The sequence below is a fragment of the Glossina fuscipes genome, unplaced genomic scaffold, assembly GCF_014805625.2.
Source record: "Glossina fuscipes isolate IAEA_lab_2018 unplaced genomic scaffold, Yale_Gfus_2 154, whole genome shotgun sequence".
NCBI classification, from domain to species: Eukaryota; Metazoa; Arthropoda; class Insecta; order Diptera; family Glossinidae; genus Glossina; species Glossina fuscipes.
In genome coordinates this window covers 85,249-98,905 of record NW_023998497.1, presented here as the reverse complement: position 1 = coordinate 98,905, position 13,657 = coordinate 85,249, and the positions used below count along the sequence as shown (strand labels likewise).

General features: G+C 34.6%; 1 protein-coding gene across 2 annotated transcripts; it reads right to left on the bottom strand.

Annotated features, from left to right (window-relative positions):
- Positions 1–955: 955 nt before the first annotated feature.
- Positions 956–10,170, bottom strand: LOC119641560 (CD63 antigen-like). Of its 2 annotated transcripts, XM_038040300.1 has the most exons (6): positions 9,958–10,170; positions 1,744–1,935; positions 1,518–1,679; positions 1,246–1,449; positions 1,097–1,179; positions 968–1,038 (listed from the first exon to the last, which is right to left on the bottom strand). In XM_038040300.1, the coding sequence occupies exons 1-5, from the start codon at positions 10,015–10,017 to the stop codon at positions 1,108–1,110; spliced, it is 690 nt and encodes a 229-aa protein (XP_037896228.1). In that variant the 5' UTR covers positions 10,018–10,170; the 3' UTR covers positions 968–1,038; positions 1,097–1,107. The 2 variants fall into 2 exon arrangements, with proteins under 2 accessions (XP_037896227.1, XP_037896228.1); XM_038040299.1 differs by having other exon boundaries at positions 956–1,179.
- Positions 10,171–13,657: the final 3,487 nt, after the last annotated feature.

Here is a 13,657-nt window from a genome sequence, read left to right as displayed (position 1 = left end):
TAGTTGTGCATAGTACATATTTTTTCATTTTTTCATAAATGCTGTGTGGAAGAGCCTCACAGGCAGCTATATTAAAATCCAAATAGATTTGTGTACCCCGCCTCATACATTTTACTATGTAGGTTTTTTTGGTAATAATGAAATAACCCATGGATAAAATTAACTGTTGCGTAATTCATTCTAAGGGGACTACTGAGCGCAAGCGCGTATATTATTTGAGGTCGTAATCATGTTTCCAATAGACTGAGTAATAGATAGATAGTTTCTTCTCATCGTATTCATGGGTGCGTCCAGAGACTACCGGTAAGAAAAATTGCAAAATCAAGTTTTTTCCTTCTCGATAAAGTTTAAAGGTCAGAATCCTGCTTTCAAACAAACATCATAGGCTCAGGATTAAATATCCTACACAACTTTACCGTTATTCATATAATGACGTTTTAAAATAAAGCGTTACAGAGGAAGTGATCCGACCCGAGCCGTTTTCGTTAGTATTCGTTCTTGGGCCAAAACACGCCGGTACATCATACTTTATCAACATATCTTCAAAAATTTAGGGCCGAAACGTTGAACACAAATAATAAAAGGAGACCGACGGACGGTTAAGCAGAAAGTTATTATGAATCGATCGATATAATGAAAGATGGGTCTATCTCAAATCCTTCTGGATGTTGCATATATTCGCACTCACTTAATACATTCCTATATCGCAAGTGGTGCAAAATATAAAGACGAATTTCACTAACCATACTGATGAAGGCAGCAAGTAGTTAATGAAATGCTCGATCAATCTGTAGACCTATGCGTGGCAAATATTTAAGAAACGTAAAGATATCCCGTTCATTCTCTCCCTGGATTAAAGCAGCAAGAAAAATGGTCTTCAGATGATCGGATAATCAACGTACGCTACAAATTACTTTCAAACAACGTGTTGTGAACTTGTGCATTTGAGAATTAATTAAATTTTGCAGAAATAAAATAATATATTTGAACTTATATCACTGTACATACATAATGAATGTCGACGGAACAGATACATATCTAATAATTAAATACGGAATAAGAAACTCTTTTTTAAAATTATTTTAATAATAATTACATAAGAATTTTTTAATAATGCGTTCTGCGGTGTCTGTTCCGCATTTGATTAGCTAAACAGCAACCGAAAATAAATGCAACCAACTGAAAAATAAAAATTAGAAAAAACCTTGTAAACAAATCTAAAAGAACAAAAATTTGAACTCATACTTCAACGCCCGCAACTCCCAATCCCGCATAGCGTATTATGTTGATACTGTTTTCCCAGAAATTGGTAAAGGCACGCACACATCCCGGACGAGTTATAGCTTCGATAGCGGTGCACGAAGTTGCCGAGACTTCACAACAAGATGGAGGAATCGCTTCGCCAGCCAATGTGTAATCTGTGAATCCATTCTTACCGCAGCATTTGAACTTGAATGAAAAGAAAAGAAGGAATAACATTAAACAATTAAAAAAAAAAAAAAACACTATATCCTTACACTTATTTGCATAGCATCCATAACCTTCTGATCGGTGTGACGTTGATCCCAAATCTTCTCTATCACGTCATCCATTTTATCCAAAATTTGTACCCTTTGCTGCCAAATGAAAATCACTAAAGCCAACTGACATATAAACAGGGTCAGCATTATTACAGAATACTTGCAAAGAGAAAAGTGAAACAATTAATTTGTGACATTATTACGTACATATTCTCATACGTACTGTCATAGTACAGCAGGCATTTTCTCGAATAGCGCCACAGCAACCCAAAAAGGCAATTACGAAGATAATACAGCCTAGTACTAGAATAACAATTGGTACACTATTTGCCTGAATGCTTTCCGGCGTATTTGGAATCTCGCCAATGTTTGAAACCATTAAGGATCCAAATATTATTAAAAGTAGACCGCATACCTATTCAAAGATAAGAAAAGCAATATATAACTAATTTATCACTTTTATATTTCTTGGTAAGGAACATGGAGTAAAAATAGCGGGAGAGGACTTCCGGTCTGTACACTGCATCTTGTGTAGCAGTGACTTTACCGTGATAAAATACAAGTTTTGAGAAAAGGATCATAGCGATTGGCTTTTAGTTGGGTGGGATCATTGTTAGGTGTATCAAATACGTAGAGTCTTTGAAAATCAATTAATGTAACAGAAAAAGTTATGCCCCTTATTTCAAATATATATATATATATTTTGGTTTTTGTTTGTTATTATTACTATTATTATTATTATTTTTTTTTGTTTAGTAAGACCTCTTAACTTATTGTTTTAAATATCTATATTTTAATATTCTATGTATCTATCTGATCTTCATGTGTCTTATGAGGTTTTGATAAATATAAATTTTTTTTTTTGTATTCGTCCTGGTCATCTTTAAAAAAGTTTTTTTTTTTTTTTGATATGTACATATTCTAATTTTGGGTGGGATGAGTGCCCTTTTTTGTTTGGTTGGCACGGAACTGCTGCATTACGAAATGCAATACCCAGTCAGGTGAAGTGCGACAAAATTTTTGTTTTTCTTTTTTTTTGCACTTTCACACTTCAAAGTGGATGCATACGGCGGTATGCGACCACACTACACCCTTACCGTTTAGATAGACGTGATAGACGTTAACAATTTTCTGTTACAAAAAAGAATTTTAAACGGTAACTAGATTTGGTTTGTAACTTTTCATTTCTTACAGTTTTGTCTTCATAGTCTTTTTGGTTTATAATTTTTCATTTCTTGCTCTCGAAATTCGAGGCTTAGTTCAAGGCTTTAAGGGCTAATCTAATCATTGGAAAAGTTTGCAATTTCAATGAAGCACTTATTTGGAACACAATCACGGATCAAGCTGATAAAGATTAGCAGAGTAAGTTTTAATTGCGGTCATATCTTGATGCAACCGAAACAAGCAAGCGGAATCGGTCAGATAAATTGTTTTGTTTCCGTCGAAGCAAGTCGGTACCGGCGTTACTTCTCTGTATGCATTTTTTAAAATCGATGTTATTTCATAAAAGAAAATCTGTAAGCGAGAGCATCATACGTATTATTACTGTTAAAAAGGACACGACTCGTGCCTAACAATTGGCATTTGGGGCATGAGGATTTTCCAATTTAATTTAAACAATTTGTAAATTTCGAACGATTTCTTCTTAAAATTTCAGATTAGCTACGCTGCAGTGATTGGAATATGTCAAAGCTGTTTTCGACGACTTAAATGTGATGGTTTCAATCTGTAGTAAAGAGAATGCCCGCGAGCGTCAAAGAAGGAGGTCCGCAAAACATGTAATGCGATAGGGAAAGGCCTTAGCCTGAGATGTGTCTGCTCGATTGGTAAGTGTTATGCCTTTACCAATCAAGCGCTCTCCGTATTGAGAATTGAGCCTACTCGATTGGAGCGTCGTTTAACTACATATCAATTTGGGTGACGAAAAATTGATTTATTTTGAAAATCTAAAGCGCGAAATATCACGATTCCATCCAGCAGGCAATTACCTGCATTTAGTATTAGATGAGGGGTACTGTGCTTTGTGAGCTGCTAAAAGCCTAGCGAAAGCGATATCGATATCAATGTCAATCGACACCGATTAGAAAATGGCGAGACTAGGAAAATAGTTTAGGATAAATTGAAGACACTTGGCTGGGATTTGTTGCCGCATAGACCCTGCTCACCAAACTTGATTTCACCAGATTGCTTTTTATTTGCTTCGATATCACACGCGTTTTTTGTGCACGCACAAAAGACGGCTAGAGGAATGGTTCGTCGCACTAGATGGATTGTTCTTTTGGAAGGGTGTACACAAGTTGCCAAAAAGAGCAAAAGGCGGTATAGTGCAAGGGCCGTACAACGCGAATAAGGGTATCGTACTACAATGTGTAAGTTTCTTAAGGCAATTCTTCTTAAGTTCATATTGCACGCACAGCTTCATTAGAACATGTAGCATGGAAACGTTTTTCAACGTCAAGTGTTTAGAGAGATGCACCTATTTAGAGAACGCACTTGTGAAAGAGTGCATACATAATACTACCGAAGAAGAACTATATAGGCAACCATGCCTAAGCGTTGACTTTCTACTAACACCTAAAAATGCCAATGCTTTAACGATAAACAATAAACTGTACTTCTACCATAGAAGAAAACATTCCTATGATCTGACGAGCTTAGTGTATAACACTTCGCAATAATTGTTCGTAGGCTTAGTATTAGATGTAAGTAGTTTTTAAGAATGTGAATAGCTCTAGATTTAAGCAAAACCAAAAAATGTAAAAGAAACCCCTTTTTTGTCATTTCCTTTTTTTTGGGGGTGATTAACCGTAAAAGATATAAATATTAATGTTAAATAACGAAAGAATTAAATTTCAACCTGGCAAGAGATATATTCTTAGAAAAGTACTAGTTACGTTAAGAAAATTATGTAATAATCAAAGCATATACAAAATGTAAAACAAATGAATTGGAATAAATAAACTTGAACTTGAACTTGAACTTGAACATTTTTCAACTAATACGATTACAATGAACATGATGTAGTCGACAACCATAAAACGTCTGAAATCATTTTATTCAGTCTTTGGATTTCTCCACACAGTCTTCCTGCGTGGGGATGGTGGACCATAGGTTAGTAGTCGGGTAGCAGTAAGTATCTGCAAATCTCCTTAGTATTGTCCTACTAAAAAATCGGTGGCTTATTCAAGCTCGAGAAGACACTTTAAATGCTATGGACCGCGTTGGGTTCTTTGGAAAGGGTTAGTTTAGAAAGAACTTTGTTGGGAAGTTGATGTTTCTTGAGAACGATTTTTTTCACTCTTCCTTGACGAACGAACTCTTGTAAAAAGGAGTTTTTTTGACAGCAATGTGTTTTGGGAGAAGTTCTTCTTGGGAAATAGTAGTTCTCAGCAGAGATTTAAGCCAGAATGCTATTGCCGGGAAGAAGTTTTTATTTTCAGTGCATAGGGAAGAAATTTTACTTTCAATAATTTTATTCTCAAGGCAGCTATCACAAGATGTTTTTTCTTAACTAGGCTCCACAAGTTTACCTAGCATACTACATAATTTTTTGGGAGCAAAGAAAGCTAAACAGTGCAACGAATAAAGATGCAACACCAGAAAATGCGGTTATTGGTTACAAGCTTCTTAAAAACTGTGAGTCATTTCAAGGTTGCAGAGCAATCGGCAAAATATGGATGTCGTCTTCCACTTCATTAAAAAAAAGAAAAGCCGGAGATAGCGGAAAGCTTTAAATACTTCAAACACAATCTAAAATTAATTTCTTTTCCGCTGTTCTGTCTTTTCTGTTTTTAAAAACTTTATATTTATACTCTCCAGTAGTAATTAGTCATACTAATTATTCAACCTTGTGTAATTATAAAAGTAAGTAAATAACGCGCAAATATTTCGCATATAATGAGTAAGATTTAGGTGTGTGTGAAATAAAACTGCTCGACAGTAATTTTTCGTCATCGTTTAATCCGTGTAGATGTGCATTTGTTTTCGCAGAGAGTTAATGAAAATGACATATACAACTGAAGAGCACTTATGGACTTGTATGAGTCTTTTAAGTACTAATACAATCCGTTACATTCGTTACATAAACATGATTAAATAGTTGAGTAAAACATCGTTTTGTTGATTATAGATAGATAAGTAAGTAAGCGTATGTATAACCAAAGTGAGCTATCGATGTTACCTCCCAGTGTCCATTCATTTATTTCATTCTAAAAATTCTTAAATTGTCAAAAGTCGATTAACATGATATTTCACACATATTTGCATACCCTACATCACTTGTGCTAGAAGGATATATTAATTTTCTGCGGATGTATGCAATGTTCAAAAAAAGTTGAGATAGACTCATCTTTCATGATACCGTTTATGTTTGTCGGTCCGTCTGTCCGTTTTGGATTCTTGTCTTCAAACTACAAGTCGCAATTTGTGTGGATGTACGCAGTATCCAGAAGGATTCGAGATGGAGACACCTTTTATTACACTGATCGATTCAGAACCATTTCCCGAATTCATCCAAGCATGTCTGTCCATCTGTCCGTCTTGTTTTTAATCTAAAGTCCGCTATTTTTGAGGCATAATGATGAAATTTGATACATTCAAGTACAAAATGCTATTGAAAATAATTCGTGTCAGACCACGCGTTATCTTGAAAATTCATTATATGAATAACTGTAAGGTAGTGTAGGGCATTAGTAGTACGCCGTGGTCCACTATAATCTTTTTATTTGCTTCCGAAAAATCCCCTCATTTTGCTCACACTCACAATGATTCGAGAGCGGAGTGTTTGTTTCCTTCATTTCAAATAATAATTCTTTTCACGTTTCATCTTCGCTATCAACCTCTATATATATATTAACCCATTGAAATGTAGCCAAATTTTTTGACGCGATTTTTAAACACCGTAGCGTTGATCATTTAAAACAAGCTCTTTAGGAAGTGCTATTTCATCACTTGAAATTACTGTAGAAACTCATTGAGTATTAATAGAAGCTTATGTGAAAACATTTTCAAGCCCAAGATAAGAAATAAAGAAAATATGTGCCCGCCCAAGTTTCAATTTTTTTTTCTTTGTGTTCCTTTTGAGGAAAAGTTGACCGATATCTACGATTAAGCCCGAGTGTAGTTTCCTAACTTGTTTTTTTTTTTTTTTTGCTTTTGAAAACTCTTGACCAAGTCTTCTGAATGTATGACGTACTAAGCGGATCGTCATTTCAAAACCAACGTTTGTGCAGAGGCTTTCAGTAGATCTGGTAAATTTGAAACCTTAGAGAATGTTTACCAAAGGCAAATGGACGGGCGGACAGACGGACATGCTTGATATTCCCAAGAAATACATACACTTTATATTGTTTGGGAGAGCTTCTCGCTGGATGGTATTTTCCCAATTTCGTGCTGTTAGGTAAAAAAGCTGGAAGCGCTGGTGAATCATTAGTTTAACAAGCGCAAGTTTTGACGTTACTACAGAGAGAATGGTCTTAGGAGAAAAGGGTGACTTTTTGTTATCTTCCCTTTATCGCCACTTCAGAGATATCAGACGAGGGCTTTTCTAACGTATTGTGACTGATAACAAAAAATGCTTATGAAAATGTTCTAACAACTCTTTGTGGCAATACCCCAAAATGACGGAGAGAACTTAATGAAATCTGAATTTCTTGAGACGTGTAGACAAAATCGTTGAGCAAATGTGTAAACAGTAATTGGAACTTTACAAAATTAAAACCAAGTTCATAAGATGCAATGCTTTGTGTTTGCATTATGATAAAGTTCTGCTCATTACTAAGATTGTGTAAATAATGAAAAAACTTTATAGACAAAAAAACTCAACTGTAAAGCACCCTAAATTTCTTAGCAACGACTCTTTGGAAATTAGACATTGTATGGGACAGAGTTGTAACAAATGATCTGATATGGGATAAGCACAAGGACTACGAAACGGAATGGCTTGGTGCAATAAAAAACACATAGATATATAAACCCAAGTCTGTCTTAATGTTACCTATTTTTGTGAAAAATAATTAGTAGATTCATGTACTGGAAGGCCCTAAGACTGTGCCTCTTTATATCTAGCTAAGCTAGACAAGGCAAGGCAAAGCCAGGCATCGGAGCGACATAAGAGGTCTTAGCATATTTGCAGCACTCTCCATATATTAGGCCTTCTAATTGCCATTCTTTCTCATGGATCGAAAATAAAAATATCGTGACTCAGCTTTTCAGCTGGAAGCTAATCATCCATATAAATAATTTCAAAGTGGCAAAATTCTCCCATTTTCTACTTTATTCAAAAAGCATTTATCTTTGAGTGGGATGATTATTTGTTCTTCTCTTTTCTTTTTTTTTTTTGTTTTTTTTTGTTTTTGCTTTTGTTTATCATAAGTCCTGATAAGATAAATATAAAATTCCTCCTATTACATCGATGTTCACATATGATGTGCAATCGCTATCGTTTCAACTGAAAGCTGAAGTTTTTTAACACAACCTCTATTATTCATAAAACAATTGAAAAATTTTGCGCAGTAAATGCTGATCCAAGCAAAATGCTCGAATAATAAATGGAAAGCTTTTTCTCATTACCAAGAAACAAAAAGAGAAAGAAAGAAAATCGCTGTCTAAAGTAAACAAAATATTTTTAGATCAACTAAGCCTTTTCGCACTTATGTGTATAAGGCATAGGTAGATATTTAAATAATTTTTGCAATACAAGCAAATGTAACTCTAGTTAAGAAGATTAAAAAAAACAAAAATTGATAAGCATATGTTAGAGTTGTTTTTCTGTTTGTAACGCCCAGAAATATATATAGCGGAGATGCCATAAAAATGAATGATTTCTTACGTGTATAGGGGGCAAAAAGCTTTTATTATTCTAAAATTTGACGAAAATATAAATCAAGACTCTGATTAAAACTCCGAATCGAGAATAAATATCACATGTCTATGAAATATTACGGGAAACATTATCGCAATAAGTTAATGCAAGACTTGTAAGGGTTACTTAGTTGAACCTGATCCGGAAAAAATGCGCTTCCGAGGCTCATTTCAGATTTGAATTTCGATTTTTTCAGATTGTATTTCAAAAATTTTTTTACACCCTACACTACTTGCGATACCAGGGTGTATGCAGTTTGTGCGGATACATGCAATATCCAGAAGGACATGAGGCAGAGATACCTTTTATTATACTGATCTATGCAGAACCACTTCTTAAATCTATCTAAACTTTTCTGTCCATCTACAAGTCGCTATTTTTGAGAAACCTCCCACTTTTCCACTTTTTCGACCGCCTCCCATTCAAAATCCTACGTTGAAAATTCGTTATTAACTGTTGGGCGGTGTAGGGTACTTTATGGTAGACTGCGGCCCCATATAATCTTTTTACTTGTTCACTTTACTTTAATTTAACAATTAATGCCTAAAAGCAAAAAAAATACTTGTAAACTTAGAGCTCGTCATCGTGCAGGAATCCGATTTCTTGGGTAGGGAAGACGCAGTTGATTCAAAATTCGGGACACTTATGCATTGATAAACTTTGCATATCATATCAAAACAGTAACCGCAACATCATATGTGACTAATTTTTACAAATTATAAACTGAATCGAAAGTCACATGAAAGATGAGTCTACAAAATAATTTCTCTCCTAATCCCATCTGATAAGGAAGTCCAAAAAAAGATCGGTCCTAATACCTAGAAAATACTCTCTAAGCATCTTTGAAAGATGAGTCTACAAAAAATGTTGGCCTTAGTACGAATGGCCTACGTAGGAATGTTTCCTAACCCTAACCTAAGTTTGAGAAGGGAGTCTAAAATAGGGAGCGGGTCTTAATATTTAGAAAATGTTTCTCAAGTCTCTCGGAAAGGTGAGTTTAAGAAGATTTCCGAACGATCCGCTCGAGTGACCCGCCCAAGTACTAAAAAATATTTATGTAATTTTTTGAAGAGACGAGTAGACCCTTAAAAATCCGTCTTATGAGCCGATCGTAACACTTGTATTTACTTTTGAAATTGAATATAGCCATCGCTACAAATTGATGAATGAATCAATTCTATCGACTTGCGTAAAATAAAGGAAGGGGTTCTAAGGGAACGTTTTCAACTCTGTAAATTTTGAAGGATCGCACACATACACGGTTGCAGTCATTTATAAAACAATTATTTAAAACATTATTTAGTAATTTCCAGCTATAATTTGTCGTTTAGTAGTAACGCATGACTTTTTTTTTTGCTTTTTGAATATTGAACACGCAACCAATTGATTTGAATTTTGAAACGTGTTGCTTGTCCGAGTATATGCATTTCAAATATCTAATATGTTGTGCAGCAATTCTCTCACTAAATAATTAGTCATTTAATTAGAATATAAGCAGACAGAAAAATTTTTTATAAACATAAATATATTCATGTGTGCATATATATAACACATATTTGTCTTCAGATATCTCACCACAAAAAGTATATTAAATACGAATAATATATATTTTACTAAAACACCACCGCAATCCATTGTTTCGATAATATTCAAAATATCCTTAAATATTTATTTTTATTATTAATGCTTTTTTTTACTTATTTATTTATTTATTTATTTATTTGTTTTTCGCTCGTTGTTTTAAGAGAATTCAAAATGATACGTATTTAAATGAAATCTAAATTATAACTGAATGCTAAAAAAATGGTTTATTATTCTAGAAGTCTTTTTTTCATTTCATATGCATACATACATATACCGATTACACATACTTATTCTACGAAACTTCATAGGTAACAATCGCATAACGCGGACAGTGAATAGTGCAATCCTCAAATAGAATATCTTATCACATTTTATGAAAAATTTCGCTTATATTTGTTGAGCTTAGAAAGAGAAAGAATTCAATATTAAGTAAGGCATACATAGGGAAATTCCAATTATTTGGTAGTAATGGTGGGCGCACCAACTCAGCTTAGTAAGCTTAAAGGCTTTCATGCCTCTTTCTCAAAGCGTTTCCAATGCTCAAAATGGTTCCATAAATTCCAACATATTGTAAGTCGATCTAGGTACACCTAGTCTTTCCGTTTTTATAATGACATTGCTGGAAATTTACCCAACCGCAAAAATTAAGATGTCGCCTTTAAATTTAGTAAACAAATTGAAAGTTCCTTAGGTCAATGGGCACGCCCACAACACAAAATAAATAGAGAACAACTCGTTTCATCCCTACATCACTTGTGGTACTTGAACTTGGAATAGATCCGCCTTTTATTATACTGAATCGAACTGTGAAGTGTCTTGACTCCTCTGACCGTCTAGTTTTCTTGCGTTTGCACGCAGGCATTTTTCGGTTCATGGAGGAACGCTATTGAGAATGCTTCGGATCGGCTCACTTTTTCGACCACTTCTCATATAAATCTTTATTTTAAAAAGTCTTTACATGAATAACACGATTAAGCGAACTGGCGTAGAGTATTTAATGGTTAGACGTATCCCACTATAGCGTTTATATTTTGTAATAAAGGTGAATAAACTGATTGTATTGCTTATCTCTCGTAAACTACACCAGGTTCAACTATATAACGACAAATTCCATATCGTGGGCATCTGTACGAAAATTGAACAAATCGGCCAAGCATACTTAGTATTATACAGTATCAACAATGCCGAATAGTAAGCCGTTCAAATCGATTAATTGCTGTTGATAACATCCGGTATTAATCGTCTCAGTGATCTTTAACAGTTAATAGCAGACCGCGCACTTTTCCGCCCATACCAAACATAGAATATCGTCTTCCTGCCAAAGCGATTCAGTCTTGCAATGTGCATAGCACAGCCATGGACCCAACCATGAATATTTACGTGGATTCTCAAAATCCATTTTTTTCCCTCATTTTCATATGATGCAATCATATCTTTTGCGTTGTTTGAACAGGGAAAAAATGTTCTCGGAGAAGGTTTTTTATTTAGCGAAGAACTTCTGCTTTTTGGAAGAAAGTACTTTCGAGTTTCGCTATGTGTTTGTGTTATTAGGGCTTATTGTTGGCAGACGTTCACAAACAACTTGAGACGTGCTCGTCCACAATACGTCTCATGAAGCTCATCGATGTTCGAATTGCGGTTTCGTATTTCCATGCCTAGCAACTGTCATCAAGTTTGTGTCTTAAAATTGTTCGTTATACCTAATCGTTTTAGTTGAAATCCAGTAGCGTTAGGATGGAAATTAATGAAAGAGTGATTTAGGCGGAGTCAAGTTTTTGACGCATAAAGCTAAAAGAACTTAACCGAGTCTTTCACTTAGTGGCTTTTTCGCTTGGCATTACGTTGCTAGGAAAGTTTTGCATTCTGATGTCGCACAAAGCATAAAAAAAAAAATTTATATCTGGGCTGCAGTAAATATCTTTTCTTTTAGGTGAAGTGAACTAAGGCGCGTGATGCCGGGCGATGTAGGAAGATCATGTTTCGTTAGAAAAACGTGGCATGTTTCATTTCACAACTTGTACCTTACTCTTTAAATATTTCGTTGTTTTCTGAGCAAAAGTTTTCCGTTTGCTGTCATATAAAAACAACTCCTTTCGACTTAAAATTTTATTTAATTTGTTCATTAAGAAAATTTTAATCATTTATTAATTTATATACAGTTACAACGCCAATTATAATACAACCCATTTGCACGCCAGCTATGCCTAGACTGCTGTAAAGTATAACGTGCAACTTAGTGTTCCAATAATCAAGAAATACGTCAAGGCAGCCGGGTATGTTTTTATATCCCTCCGTAGCGCACATCTCAATGTCTAAATTGCAGCACGTGAACGGCACTTTTTGAAGTCTGCTGATGTAATCTTTGTAATCGTGAACACCACAACATTTGAACTGCAATGATTGCGAGATATAAATAAATTGCTGAGGAAAATTGTGATCATATTCAGAAAGCCTTTAATTATTCAGGAGTATGTTGTGAGACCGGGACTTTTGAATATCGCTACTTAGAGGCGAAATAAATATATGTTTATATATGAGTCCTACCAAGAAGGAGGTACATTGCCTTCTTCTTTACCGAGGAAAACATTGAGGGAAACAAATTTTAATTTTCTAATTTCCTCGTGCGCCTCTACTAAGATGTAAAAATTGTTGCCTACGATTGACTAATACGTGAACTTTGTATCTTTTCAGCTACGTGCTAAACGAATATACGTCCATAGTTTATGATCCCAAGTTGAATTTTTGAAACGGATGGATATGTCACTTAATACTTTACAGTACAAAAGGAAATTCTGCTCTCATGACTGGTGACTGTTAATTCTAATGCGACGACTTAATGGAAAGAGAATACATACTGCCATCGCAGTAAAGCGTCCATCGCATTCATTGATTCGTCGTTGTGCTCCCAAACTTCATCAATAAATTGGGCCGCGAGCTGTACGAATGCGTCTTCTTTCACACAAAAGAAAGTTATCAAGAACAAATGCACAAGGAAGGCTAGACACATCAAGATAACGTACTATTAAAATAAAAGAAGAATGAATTAGAAAAAAAAAAAGAAAAATTTAATACATTTTCGCGTTTATGATACTTACAATGATGAGAAGCTTGGCATTATTATATCTAGCACCGACGCATCCAAAAATTGATATAAAAGCTATCACAAATCCCAGTATAATAATGATGCCTGGGACTGTATCGATATTAGTTACAAATTCTTTACTGAATATGTGAATAGACTCTATGGCGTATAGAATAACTGATCCGAAAATTATTAAAAATAAGCCGCATAACTAAAATCCAAATATATATATATATATATATATATATATAAATCCTATGAGAATAAATTGTTTTTGATATTTATGGCCCTGACCAGTAATACGAAAACTGCTTGACTAAGGAGTATATCCGGCTGCCGTTCAGAACTTACTAATACAATAACGAAAGTTTTCGCCTAATATGGGAAGTTGGGTATCTTTGATGAGGCTTAAGCAATGCCTTGTCAAGAAACAATATTGATTAATTCCATATTCAAAAAATAAAACTTCCATTCCTGATTCCTTCTAGTGGGATCGAATTAAATATCCGCGAAGACTTTAAAAGGAACTCTTTGCAAACCCAAAGAGTACCCAAAAAGACACTTAGCAAGCATCCAAATAACACAATGCAATGAGTTCACCGTCACGAG

Excerpts from the sequence above, each read along its gene's own strand:
- LOC119641560 (XM_038040299.1), bottom strand. The coding sequence starts at position 10,017 with ATGGATTGCGGTGGTGTTTTAGTAAAATATATATTATTCGTATTTAAT. Across the intron at positions 1,680-1,743 it reads ATGCCTGCTGTACTATGACA|TATTCTGTAATAATGCTGAC; the intron begins GTACGTATGAGA and ends TCTCTTTGCAAG. Across the intron at positions 1,180-1,245 it reads TGGGAGTTGCGGGCGTTGAA|TTGGTTGCATTTATTTTCGG; the intron begins GTATGAGTTCAA and ends TTTATTTTTCAG.